Source organism: Atractosteus spatula, chromosome 5, assembly GCF_055471065.1.
Source record: "Atractosteus spatula isolate fAtrSpa1 chromosome 5, fAtrSpa1.hap1, whole genome shotgun sequence".
NCBI classification, from domain to species: Eukaryota; Metazoa; Chordata; class Actinopteri; order Semionotiformes; family Lepisosteidae; genus Atractosteus; species Atractosteus spatula.
In genome coordinates this window covers 11,194,080-11,207,767 of record NC_142710.1, presented here as the reverse complement: position 1 = coordinate 11,207,767, position 13,688 = coordinate 11,194,080, and the positions used below count along the sequence as shown (strand labels likewise).

The 13,688-nt window shown below is 57.0% G+C and overlaps 1 protein-coding gene across 2 annotated transcripts in view; it reads left to right on the top strand.

The window, feature by feature from the left end:
• sez6l2 (seizure related 6 homolog (mouse)-like 2) overlaps positions 1 to 13,688 on the top strand; it is a 55,054-nt gene that overhangs the window by 12,085 nt on the left and 29,281 nt on the right. For both annotated transcript variants that reach the window (XM_088915918.1, XM_088915917.1), the window contains exon 4: positions 11,974 to 12,144. In XM_088915918.1, the coding sequence (XP_088772044.1) occupies positions 11,974 to 12,144 (171 nt within the window). The remainder of the gene's footprint in view (positions 1 to 11,973; positions 12,145 to 13,688) is intronic.

Below are 13,688 nucleotides of genomic sequence, written 5' to 3'. Positions count from 1 at the left end.
GTGACCTCCTGTCTCCTGTCTGTGTCTCCTGTCTGTGTCTCCTGTCTCTGCAGCGGGATCAGTACTCCTTGTTCACCCCTTCACCATTCCCTCCCCCAGGCACAGTGACCTCCTGTCTCCTGTCTGTGTCTCCTGTCTCCTGTCTCCTGTCTCCTGTCTCCTGTCTGTGTCTCCTGTCTCTGCAGCGGGATCAGTACTCCTTGTTCACCCCTTCACCATTCCCTCCCCCAGGCACGGTGACCTCCTGTCTCCTGTCTGTGTCTCCTGTCTGTGTCTCCTGTCTCTGCAGCGGGATCAGTACTCCTTGTTCACCCCTTCACCATTCCCTCCCCCAGGCACAGTGACCTCCTGTCTCCTGTCTCCTGTCTCCTGTCTGTGTCTCCTGTCTCTGCAGCGGGATCAGTACTCCTTGTTCACCCCTTCACCATTCCCTCCCCCAGGCACAGTGACCTCCTGTCTCCTGTCTCCTGTCTCCTGTCTGTGTCTCCTGTCTCTGCAGCGGGATCAGTACTCCTTGTTCACCCCTTCACCATTCCCTCCCCCAGGCACAGTGACCTCCTGTCTCCTGTCTCCTGTCTGTGTCTCCTGTCTCTGCAGCGGGATCAGTACTCCTTGTTCACCCCTTCACCATTCCCTCCCCCAGGCACAGTGACCTCCTGTCTCCTGTCTGTGTCTCCTGTCTGTGTCTCCTGTCTCTGCAGCGGGATCAGTACTCCTTGTTCACCCCTTCACCATTCCCTCCCCCAGGCACAGTGACCTCCTGTCTCCTGTCTCCTGTCTCCTGTCTCCTGTCTCCTGTCTCCTGTCTCCTGTCTGTGTCTCCTGTCTCTGCAGCGGGATCAGTACTCCTTGTTCACCCCTTCACCATTCCCTCCCCCAGGCACGGTGACCTCCTGTCTCCTGTCTGTGTCTCCTGTCTCTGCAGCGGGATCAGTACTCCTTGTTCACCCCTTCACCATTCCCTCCCCCAGGCACAGTGACCTCCTGTCTCCTGTCTCCTGTCTCCTGTCTGTGTCTCCTGTCTCTGCAGCGGGATCAGTACTCCTTGTTCACCCCTTCACCATTCCCTCCCCCAGGCACAGTGACCTCCTGTCTCCTGTCTCCTGTCTCCTGTCTGTGTCTCCTGTCTCTGCAGCGGGATCAGTACTCCTTGTTCACCCCTTCACCATTCCCTCCCCCAGGCACAGTGACCTCCTGTCTCCTGTCTCCTGTCTCCTGTCTGTGTCTCCTGTCTCTGCAGCGGGATCAGTACTCCTTGTTCACCCCTTCACCATTCCCTCCCCCAGGCACAGTGACCTCCTGTCTCCTATCTGTGTCTACTTTCTGTGTCTCCTGTCTCCTGTCTCTGCAGCGGGATCAGTACTCCTTGTTCACCCCTTCACCATTCCCTCCCCCAGGCACAGTGACCTCCTGTCTCCTGTCTCCTGTCTGTGTCTCCTGTCTCTGCAGCGGGATCAGTACTCCATGTTCACCCCTTCACCATTCCCTCCCCCAGGCACAGTGACCTCCTGTCTCCTGTCTCCTGTCTCCTGTCTCCTGTCTCCTGTCTCTGCAGCGGGATCAGTACTCCTTGTTCACCCCTTCACCATTCCCTCCCCCAGGCACAGTGACCTCCTGTCTCCTGTCTCCTGTCTCCTGTCTGTGTCTCCTGTCTCTGCAGCGGGATCAGTACTCCTTGTTCACCCCTTCACCATTCCCTCCCCCAGGCACAGTGACCTCCTGTCTCCTGTCTCCTGTCTCCTGTCTCCTGTCTCCTGTCTCCTGTCTCCTGTCTGTGTCTCCTGTCTCCTGTCTCCTGTCTCCTGTCTCCTGTCTCTGCAGCGGGATCAGTACTCCCTGTTCACCCCTTCACCATTCCCTCCCCCAGGCACAGTGACCTCCTGTCTCCTGTCTCCTGTCTCCTGTCTGTGTCTCCTGTCTCTGCAGCGGGATCAGTACTCCTTGTTCACCCCTTCAACATTCCCTCCCCCAGGCACGGTGACCTCCTGTCTCCTGTCTCCTGTCTGTGTCTCCTGTCTCTGCAGCGGGATCAGTACTCCTTGTTCACCCCTTCACCATTCCCTCCCCCAGGCACAGTGACCTCCTGTCTCCTGTCTCCTGTCTCCTGTCTGTGTCTCCTGTCTCTGCAGCGGGATCAGTACTCCCTGTTCACCCCTTCACCATTCCCTCCCCCAGGCACGGTGACCTCCTGTCTCCTGTCTCCTGTCTCCTGTCTGTGTCTCCTGTCTCTGCAGCGGGATCAGTACTCCTTGTTCACCCCTTCACCATTCCCTCCCCCAGGCACGGTGACCTCCTGTCTCCTGTCTCCTGTCTGTGTCTCCTGTCTGTGTCTCCTGTCTCCTGTCTCCTGTCTCCTGTCTCCTGTCTGTGTCTCCTGTCTCTGCAGCGGGATCAGTACTCCTTGTTCACCCCTTCACCATTCCCTCCCCCAGGCACAGTGACCTCCTGTCTCCTGTCTCCTGTCTCCTGTCTGTGTCTCCTGTCTCTGCAGCGGGATCAGTACTCCTTGTTCACCCCTTCACCATTCCCTCCCCCAGGCACAGTGACCTCCTGTCTCCTGTCTCCTGTCTCCTGTCTCCTGTCTCCTGTCTCCTGTCTCCTGTCTCCTGTCTGTGTCTCCTGTCTCCTGTCTCCTGTCTCCTGTCTCTGCAGCGGGATCAGTACTCCCTGTTCACCCCTTCACCATTCCCTCCCCCAGGCACAGTGACCTCCTGTCTCCTGTCTCCTGTCTCCTGTCTGTGTCTCCTGTCTCTGCAGCGGGATCAGTACTCCTTGTTCACCCCTTCAACATTCCCTCCCCCAGGCACGGTGACCTCCTGTCTCCTGTCTCCTGTCTGTGTCTCCTGTCTCTGCAGCGGGATCAGTACTCCTTGTTCACCCCTTCACCATTCCCTCCCCCAGGCACGGTGACCTCCTGTCTCCTGTCTCCTGTCTGTGTCTCCTGTCTCTGCAGCGGGATCAGTACTCCTTGTTCACCCCTTCACCATTCCCTCCCCCAGGCACGGTGACCTCCTGTCTCCTGTCTCCTGTCTCCTGTCTGTGTCTCCTGTCTCTGCAGCGGGATCAGTACTCCTTGTTCACCCCTTCACCATTCCCTCCCCCAGGCACAGTGACCTCCTGTCTCCTGTCTCCTGTCTGTGTCTCCTGTCTGTGTCTCCTGTCTCCTGTCTCCTGTCTCCTGTCTGTGTCTCCTGTCTCCTGTCTGTGTCTCCTGTCTCTGCAGCGGGATCAGTACTCCTTGTTCACCCCTTCACCATTCCCTCCCCCAGGCACAGTGACCTCCTGTCTCCTGTCTCCTGTCTCCTGTCTGTGTCTCCTGTCTCTGCAGCAGGATCAGTACTCCCTGTTCACCCCTTCACCATTCCCTCCCCCAGGCACGGTGACCTCCTGTCTCCTGTCTGTGTCTCCTGTCTGTGTCTCCTGTCTCTGCAGCGGGATCAGTACTCCTTGTTCACCCCTTCACCATTCCCTCCCCCAGGCACGGTGACCTCCTGTCTCCTGTCTGTGTCTCCTGTCTCTGCAGCGGGATCAGTACTCCTTGTTCACCCCTTCACCATTCCCTCCCCCAGGCACAGTGACCTCCTGTCTCCTGTCTGTGTCTCCTGTCTCTGCAGCGGGATCAGTACTCCTTGTTCACCCCTTCACCATTCCCTCCCCCAGGCACAGTGACCTCCTGTCTCCTGTCTCCTGTCTCCTGTCTGTGTCTCCTGTCTCTGCAGCGGGATCAGTACTCCTTGTTCACCCCTTCACCATTCCCTCCCCCAGGCACAGTGACCTCCTGTCTCCTGTCTCCTGTCTCCTGTCTGTGTCTCCTGTCTCTGCAGCGGGATCAGTACTCCTTGTTCACCCCTTCACCATTCCCTCCCCCAGGCACAGTGACCTCCTGTCTCCTGTCTGTGTCTCCTGTCTGTGTCTCCTGTCTCTGCAGCGGGATCAGTACTCCTTGTTCACCCCTTCACCATTCCCTCCCCCAGGCACAGTGACCTCCTGTCTCCTGTCTCCTGTCTCCTGTCTCCTGTCTCCTGTCTGTGTCTCCTGTCTCTGCAGCGGGATCAGTACTCCTTGTTCACCCCTTCACCATTCCCTCCCCCAGGCACAGTGACCTCCTGTCTCCTGTCTCCTGTCTCCTGTCTGTGTCTCCTGTCTCTGCAGCGGGATCAGTACTCCTTGTTCACCCCTTCACCATTCCCTCCCCCAGGCACAGTGACCTCCTGTCTCCTGTCTCCTGTCTCCTGTCTGTGTCTCCTGTCTCTGCAGCGGGATCAGTACTCCTTGTTCACCCCTTCACCATTCCCTCCCCCAGGCACGGTGACCTCCTGTCTCCTGTCTCCTGTCTGTGTCTCCTGTCTCTGCAGCGGGATCAGTACTCCTTGTTCACCCCTTCACCATTCCCTCCCCCAGGCACAGTGACCTCCTGTCTCCTGTCTGTGTCTCCTGTCTGTGTCTCCTGTCTCTGCAGCGGGATCAGTACTCCTTGTTCACCCCTTCACCATTCCCTCCCCCAGGCACAGTGACCTCCTGTCTCCTGTCTCCTGTCTCCTGTCTGTGTCTCCTGTCTCTGCAGCGGGATCAGTACTCCTTGTTCACCCCTTCACCATTCCCTCCCCCAGGCACAGTGACCTCCTGTCTCCTGTCTGTGTCTCCTGTCTCTGCAGCGGGATCAGTACTCCTTGTTCACCCCTTCACCATTCCCTCCCCCAGGCACAGTGACCTCCTGTCTCCTGTCTCCTGTCTCCTGTCTGTGTCTCCTGTCTCTGCAGCGGGATCAGTACTCCTTGTTCACCCCTTCACCATTCCCTCCCCCAGGCACAGTGACCTCCTGTCTCCTGTCTCCTGTCTCCTGTCTGTGTCTCCTGTCTCTGCAGCGGGATCAGTACTCCTTGTTCACCCCTTCACCATTCCCTCCCCCAGGCACAGTGACCTCCTGTCTCCTGTCTCCTGTCTGTGTCTCCTGTCTCTGCAGCGGGATCAGTACTCCTTGTTCACCCCTTCACCATTCCCTCCCCCAGGCACAGTGACCTCCTGTCTCCTGTCTCCTGTCTCTGCAGCAGGATCAGTACTCCCTGTTCACCCCTTCACCATTCCCTCCCCCAGGCACAGTGACCTCCTGTCTCCTGTCTCCTGTCTCCTGTCTGTGTCTCCTGTCTCTGCAGCGGGATCAGTACTCCCTGTTCACCCCTTCACCATTCCCTCCCCCAGGCACAGTGACCTCCTGTCTCCTGTCTCCTGTCTGTGTCTCCTGTCTGTGTCTCCTGTCTCCTGTCTCCTGTCTCCTGTCTCCTGTCTCCTGTCTGTGTCTCCTGTCTCTGCAGCGGGATCAGTACTCCCTGTTCACCCCTTCACCATTCCCTCCCCCAGGCACAGTGACCTCCTGTCTCCTGTCTCCTGTCTCCTGTCTGTGTCTCCTGTCTCTGCAGCGGGATCAGTACTCCTTGTTCACCCCTTCACCATTCCCTCCCCCAGGCACAGTGACCTCCTGTCTCCTGTCTCCTGTCTCCTGTCTGTGTCTCCTGTCTCTGCAGCGGGGATCAGTACTCCTTGTTCACCCCTTCACCATTCCCTCCCCCAGGCACGGTGACCTCCTGTCTCCTGTCTCCTGTCTCCTGTCTCCTGTCTCCTGTCTCTGCAGCGGGATCAGTACTCCTTGTTCACCCCTTCACCATTCCCTCCCCCAGGCACAGTGACCTCCTGTCTCCTGTCTCCTGTCTCTGCAGCAGGATCAGTACTCCTTGTTCACCCCTTCACCATTCCCTCCCCCAGGCACAGTGACCTCCTGTCTCCTGTCTGTGTCTCCTGTCTGTGTCTCCTGTCTCTGCAGCGGGATCAGTACTCCTTGTTCACCCCTTCACCATTCCCTCCCCCAGGCACGGTGACCTCCTGTCTCCTGTCTGTGTCTCCTGTCTGTGTCTCCTGTCTCTGCAGCGGGATCAGTACTCCTTGTTCACCCCTTCACCATTCCCTCCCCCAGGCACAGTGACCTCCTGTCTCCTGTCTCCTGTCTCCTGTCTGTGTCTCCTGTCTCTGCAGCGGGATCAGTACTCCTTGTTCACCCCTTCACCATTCCCTCCCCCAGGCACAGTGACCTCCTGTCTCCTGTCTCCTGTCTCCTGTCTGTGTCTCCTGTCTCTGCAGCGGGATCAGTACTCCTTGTTCACCCCTTCACCATTCCCTCCCCCAGGCACAGTGACCTCCTGTCTCCTGTCTCCTGTCTGTGTCTCCTGTCTCTGCAGCGGGATCAGTACTCCTTGTTCACCCCTTCACCATTCCCTCCCCCAGGCACGGTGACCTCCTGTCTCCTGTCTCCTGTCTGTGTCTCCTGTCTGTGTCTCCTGTCTGTGTCTCCTGTCTCCTGTCTCCTGTCTCCTGTCTCCTGTCTCCTGTCTCCTGTCTGTGTCTCCTGTCTCTGCAGCGGGATCAGTACTCCTTGTTCACCCCTTCACCATTCCCTCCCCCAGGCACAGTGACCTCCTGTCTCCTGTCTCCTGTCTCCTGTCTCCTGTCTCCTGTCTGTGTCTCCTGTCTCCTGTCTCCTGTCTCCTGTCTCCTGTCTCTGCAGCGGGATCAGTACTCCCTGTTCACCCCTTCACCATTCCCTCCCCCAGGCACAGTGACCTCCTGTCTCCTGTCTCCTGTCTCCTGTCTGTGTCTCCTGTCTCTGCAGCGGGATCAGTACTCCTTGTTCACCCCTTCAACATTCCCTCCCCCAGGCACGGTGACCTCCTGTCTCCTGTCTCCTGTCTGTGTCTCCTGTCTCTGCAGCGGGATCAGTACTCCTTGTTCACCCCTTCACCATTCCCTCCCCCAGGCACAGTGACCTCCTGTCTCCTGTCTCCTGTCTCCTGTCTGTGTCTCCTGTCTCTGCAGCGGGATCAGTACTCCCTGTTCACCCCTTCACCATTCCCTCCCCCAGGCACAGTGACCTCCTGTCTCCTGTCTCCTGTCTCCTGTCTGTGTCTCCTGTCTCTGCAGCGGGATCAGTACTCCTTGTTCACCCCTTCACCATTCCCTCCCCCAGGCACGGTGACCTCCTGTCTCCTGTCTCCTGTCTGTGTCTCCTGTCTGTGTCTCCTGTCTGTGTCTCCTGTCTCCTGTCTCCTGTCTCCTGTCTGTGTCTCCTGTCTCTGCAGCGGGATCAGTACTCCTTGTTCACCCCTTCACCATTCCCTCCCCCAGGCACAGTGACCTCCTGTCTCCTGTCTCCTGTCTGTGTCTCCTGTCTGTGTCTCCTGTCTGTGTCTCCTGTCTGTGTCTCCTGTCTCCTGTCTCCTGTCTCCTGTCTCCTGTCTGTGTCTCCTGTCTCTGCAGCGGGATCAGTACTCCTTGTTCACCCCTTCACCATTCCCTCCCCCAGGCACGGTGACCTCCTGTCTCCTGTCTCCTGTCTCCTGTCTCCTGTCTCCTGTCTGTGTCTCCTGTCTCTGCAGCGGGATCAGTACTCCTTGTTCACCCCTTCACCATTCCCTCCCCCAGGCACAGTGACCTCCTGTCTCCTGTCTCCTGTCTCCTGTCTGTGTCTCCTGTCTCTGCAGCGGGATCAGTACTCCTTGTTCACCCCTTCACCATTCCCTCCCCCAGGCACGGTGACCTCCTGTCTCCTGTCTCCTGTCTGTGTCTCCTGTCTCTGCAGCGGGATCAGTACTCCATGTTCACCCCTTCACCATTCCCTCCCCCAGGCACAGTGACCTCCTGTCTCCTGTCTCCTGTCTCCTGTCTGTGTCTCCTGTCTCTGCAGCGGGATCAGTACTCCTTGTTCACCCCTTCACCATTCCCTCCCCCAGGCACAGTGACCTCCTGTCTCCTGTCTCCTGTCTCCTGTCTCCTGTCTCCTGTCTCTGCAGCGGGATCAGTACTCCTTGTTCACCCCTTCACCATTCCCTCCCCCAGGCACGGTGACCTCCTGTCTCCTGTCTGTGTCTCCTGTCTGTGTCTCCTGTCTCTGCAGCGGGATCAGTACTCCTTGTTCACCCCTTCACCATTCCCTCCCCCAGGCACGGTGACCTCCTGTCTCCTGTCTGTGTCTCCTGTCTCTGCAGCGGGATCAGTACTCCTTGTTCACCCCTTCACCATTCCCTCCCCCAGGCACAGTGACCTCCTGTCTCCTGTCTCCTGTCTCCTGTCTCTGCAGCGGGATCAGTACTCCTTGTTCACCCCTTCACCATTCCCTCCCCCAGGCACGGTGACCTCCTGTCTCCTGTCTGTGTCTCCTGTCTGTGTCTCCTGTCTGTGTCTCCTGTCTCTGCAGCGGGATCAGTACTCCTTGTTCACCCCTTCACCATTCCCTCCCCCAGGCACAGTGACCTCCTGTCTCCTGTCTGTGTCTCCTGTCTCTGCAGCGGGATCAGTACTCCTTGTTCACCCCTTCACCATTCCCTCCCCCAGGCACAGTGACCTCCTGTCTCCTGTCTCCTGTCTCCTGTCTGTGTCTCCTGTCTCTGCAGCGGGATCAGTACTCCTTGTTCACCCCTTCACCATTCCCTCCCCCAGGCACAGTGACCTCCTGTCTCCTGTCTCCTGTCTCCTGTCTGTGTCTCCTGTCTCTGCAGCGGGATCAGTACTCCTTGTTCACCCCTTCACCATTCCCTCCCCCAGGCACAGTGACCTCCTGTCTCCTGTCTGTGTCTCCTGTCTGTGTCTCCTGTCTCTGCAGCGGGATCAGTACTCCTTGTTCACCCCTTCACCATTCCCTCCCCCAGGCACAGTGACCTCCTGTCTCCTGTCTCCTGTCTCCTGTCTCCTGTCTCCTGTCTGTGTCTCCTGTCTCTGCAGCGGGATCAGTACTCCTTGTTCACCCCTTCACCATTCCCTCCCCCAGGCACAGTGACCTCCTGTCTCCTGTCTCCTGTCTCCTGTCTGTGTCTCCTGTCTCTGCAGCGGGATCAGTACTCCTTGTTCACCCCTTCACCATTCCCTCCCCCAGGCACAGTGACCTCCTGTCTCCTGTCTCCTGTCTCCTGTCTCCTGTCTCCTGTCTCCTGTCTCCTGTCTGTGTCTCCTGTCTCCTGTCTCCTGTCTCCTGTCTCCTGTCTCTGCAGCGGGATCAGTACTCCCTGTTCACCCCTTCACCATTCCCTCCCCCAGGCACAGTGACCTCCTGTCTCCTGTCTCCTGTCTCCTGTCTGTGTCTCCTGTCTCTGCAGCGGGATCAGTACTCCTTGTTCACCCCTTCAACATTCCCTCCCCCAGGCACGGTGACCTCCTGTCTCCTGTCTCCTGTCTGTGTCTCCTGTCTCTGCAGCGGGATCAGTACTCCTTGTTCACCCCTTCACCATTCCCTCCCCCAGGCACAGTGACCTCCTGTCTCCTGTCTCCTGTCTCCTGTCTGTGTCTCCTGTCTCTGCAGCGGGATCAGTACTCCCTGTTCACCCCTTCACCATTCCCTCCCCCAGGCACGGTGACCTCCTGTCTCCTGTCTCCTGTCTCCTGTCTGTGTCTCCTGTCTCTGCAGCGGGATCAGTACTCCTTGTTCACCCCTTCACCATTCCCTCCCCCAGGCACGGTGACCTCCTGTCTCCTGTCTCCTGTCTGTGTCTCCTGTCTGTGTCTCCTGTCTCCTGTCTCCTGTCTCCTGTCTCCTGTCTGTGTCTCCTGTCTCTGCAGCGGGATCAGTACTCCTTGTTCACCCCTTCACCATTCCCTCCCCCAGGCACAGTGACCTCCTGTCTCCTGTCTCCTGTCTGTGTCTCCTGTCTGTGTCTCCTGTCTGTGTCTCCTGTCTCCTGTCTCCTGTCTCCTGTCTCCTGTCTCCTGTCTCCTGTCTCCTGTCTGTGTCTCCTGTCTCTGCAGCGGGATCAGTACTCCTTGTTCACCCCTTCACCATTCCCTCCCCCAGGCACGGTGACCTCCTGTCTCCTGTCTCCTGTCTCCTGTCTCCTGTCTGTGTCTCCTGTCTCTGCAGCGGGATCAGTACTCCTTGTTCACCCCTTCACCATTCCCTCCCCCAGGCACAGTGACCTCCTGTCTCCTGTCTCCTGTCTCCTGTCTGTGTCTCCTGTCTCTGCAGCGGGATCAGTACTCCTTGTTCACCCCTTCACCATTCCCTCCCCCAGGCACGGTGACCTCCTGTCTCCTGTCTCCTGTCTCCTGTCTCCTGTCTCCTGTCTGTGTCTCCTGTCTCTGCAGCGGGATCAGTACTCCTTGTTCACCCCTTCACCATTCCCTCCCCCAGGCACAGTGACCTCCTGTCTCCTGTCTCCTGTCTCCTGTCTGTGTCTCCTGTCTCTGCAGCGGGATCAGTACTCCTTGTTCACCCCTTCACCATTCCCTCCCCCAGGCACAGTGACCTCCTGTCTCCTGTCTCCTGTCTCCTGTCTGTGTCTCCTGTCTCTGCAGCGGGATCAGTACTCCTTGTTCACCCCTTCACCATTCCCTCCCCCAGGCACAGTGACCTCCTGTCTCCTGTCTCCTGTCTCCTGTCTCCTGTCTCCTGTCTCTGCAGCGGGATCAGTACTCCTTGTTCACCCCTTCACCATTCCCTCCCCCAGGCACGGTGACCTCCTGTCTCCTGTCTCCTGTCTCCTGTCTGTGTCTCCTGTCTCTGCAGCGGGATCAGTACTCCTTGTTCACCCCTTCACCATTCCCTCCCCCAGGCACGGTGACCTCCTGTCTCCTGTCTCCTGTCTGTGTCTCCTGTCTCTGCAGCGGGATCAGTACTCCTTGTTCACCCCTTCACCATTCCCTCCCCCAGGCACGGTGACCTCCTGTCTCCTGTCTCCTGTCTGTGTCTCCTGTCTGTGTCTCCTGTCTCCTGTCTCCTGTCTGTGTCTCCTGTCTGTGTCTCCTGTCTCTGCAGCGGGATCAGTACTCCTTGTTCACCCCTTCACCATTCCCTCCCCCAGGCACAGTGACCTCCTGTCTCCTGTCTCCTGTCTGTGTCTCCTGTCTGTGTCTCCTGTCTGTGTCTCCTGTCTGTGTCTCCTGTCTCCTGTCTCCTGTCTCCTGTCTCCTGTCTCCTGTCTCCTGTCTGTGTCTCCTGTCTCTGCAGCGGGATCAGTACTCCTTGTTCACCCCTTCACCATTCCCTCCCCCAGGCACGGTGACCTCCTGTCTCCTGTCTCCTGTCTCCTGTCTGTGTCTCCTGTCTCTGCAGCGGGATCAGTACTCCTTGTTCACCCCTTCACCATTCCCTCCCCCAGGCACGGTGACCTCCTGTCTCCTGTCTGTGTCTCCTGTCTGTGTCTCCTGTCTCTGCAGCGGGATCAGTACTCCTTGTTCACCCCTTCACCATTCCCTCCCCCAGGCACAGTGACCTCCTGTCTCCTGTCTCCTGTCTCCTGTCTCTGCAGCGGGATCAGTACTCCTTGTTCACCCCTTCACCATTCCCTCCCCCAGGCACGGTGACCTCCTGTCTCCTGTCTCCTGTCTCCTGTCTCCTGTCTCCTGTCTCCTGTCTGTGTCTCCTGTCTCTGCAGCGGGATCAGTACTCCTTGTTCACCCCTTCACCATTCCCTCCCCCAGGCACAGTGACCTCCTGTCTCCTGTCTCCTGTCTCCTGTCTGTGTCTCCTGTCTCTGCAGCGGGATCAGTACTCCTTGTTCACCCCTTCACCATTCCCTCCCCCAGGCACGGTGACCTCCTGTCTCCTGTCTGTGTCTCCTGTCTCTGCAGCGGGATCAGTACTCCTTGTTCACCCCTTCACCATTCCCTCCCCCAGGCACAGTGACCTCCTGTCTCCTGTCTCCTGTCTCCTGTCTCTGCAGCGGGATCAGTACTCCTTGTTCACCCCTTCACCATTCCCTCCCCCAGGCACGGTGACCTCCTGTCTCCTGTCTCCTGTCTCCTGTCTCCTGTCTCCTGTCTCCTGTCTGTGTCTCCTGTCTCTGCAGCGGGATCAGTACTCCTTGTTCACCCCTTCACCATTCCCTCCCCCAGGCACAGTGACCTCCTGTCTCCTGTCTCCTGTCTCCTGTCTGTGTCTCCTGTCTCTGCAGCGGGATCAGTACTCCTTGTTCACCCCTTCACCATTCCCTCCCCCAGGCACGGTGACCAACCCCACGCAGGCCGTACCCCCTGTTGGCCGCCTGCACCCTGCCCCCGCTGTGACCTCACCCGGAGTCGCCACGGCGCCCACGGCCTCCTCACCCCAGGAGGAGGAAACCACGACGACGCTCATTACCACGACGACGGTCACCACGGTGCACGCCCCAGGTAACCGGAAAGATGCTGTCTAAAAGTTATTCAACAATAATTCCAGTCAGTGTGTGTGTATTAACCCCTCTCTCTCAGTGCAGTGTTAATGTACTGGAGTGTCCAGTCAGTGTGTGTGTATTAACCCCTCTCTCTCTCTCAGTGCAGTGTTAATGTCCTGGAGTGTCCAGTCAGTGTGTCTGTATTAACCCCTCTCTCTCTCTCAGTGCAGTGTTAATGTACTGGAGTGTCCAGTCAGTGTGTCTGTATTAACCCCTCTCTCTCTCTCAGTGCAGTGTTAATGTACTGGAGTGTCCAGTCAGTGTGTCTGTATTAACCCCTCTCTCTCTCTCAGTGCAGTGTTAATGTACTGGAGTGTCCAGTCAGTGTGTGTGTATTAACCCCTCTCTCTCTCAGTGCAGTGTTCATGTACTGGAGTGTCCAGTCAGTGTGTCTGTATTAACCCCTCTCTCTCTCAGTGCAGTGTTAATGTACTGGAGTGTCCAGTCAGTGTGTGTATTAACCCCTCTCTCTCTCAGTGCAGTGTTAATGTACTGGAGGGTCCAGTCAGTGTGTGTGTATTAACCCCTCTCTCTCTCAGTGCAGTGTTAATGTACTGGAGTGTCCAGTCAGTGTGTCTGTATTAACCCCTCTCTCTCTCAGTGCAGTGTTAATGTACTGGAGTGTCCAGTCAGTGTGTCTGTATTAACCCCCCTCTCTCTCAGTGCAGTGTTAATGTACTGGAGTGTCCAGTCAGTGTGTCTGTATGAACCCCTCTCTCTCTCAGTGCAGTGTTAATGTACTGGAGTGTCCAGTCAGTGTGTCTGTATTAACCCCTCTCTCTCTCTCAGTGCAGTGTTAATGTACTGGAGTGTCCAGTCAGTGTGTCTGTATTAACCCCTCTCTCTCTCAGTGCAGTGTTAATGTACTGGAGTGTCCAGTCAGTGTGTGTGTATGAACCCCTCTCTCTCAGTGCAGTGTTAATGTACTGGAGTGTACAGTCAGTGTGTGTGTATTAACCCCTCTCTCTCAGTGCAGTGTTAATGTACTGGAGTGTACAGTCAGTGTGTGTGTATTAACCCCTCTCTCTCAGTGCAGTGTTAATGTACTGGAGTGTCCAGTCAGTGTGTGTGTATTAACCCCTCTCTCTCAGTGTTAATGTACTGGAGTGTTCTGTGTTAATGTACTGGAGTGTCCAGTCAGTGTGTGTGTATGAACCCCTCTCTCAGTGCAGTGTTAATGTACTGGAGTGTCCAGTCAGTGTGTGTGTATTAACCCCTCTGTCTCTCAGTGCAGTGTTAATGTACTGGAGTGTCCAGTCAGTGTGTCTGTATTAACCCCTCTCTCTCTCAGTGCAGTGTTAATGTACTGGAGTGTACAGTCAGTGTGTGTGTATTAACCCCTCTCTCTCAGTGCAGTGTTAATGTACTGGAGTGTCCAGTCAGTGTGTGTGTATTAACCCCTCTCTCTCAGTGTTAATGTACTGGAGTGTTCTGTGTTAATGTACTGGAGTGTCCAGTCAGTGTGTGTGTATGAACCCCTCTCTCAGTGCAGTGTTAATGTAC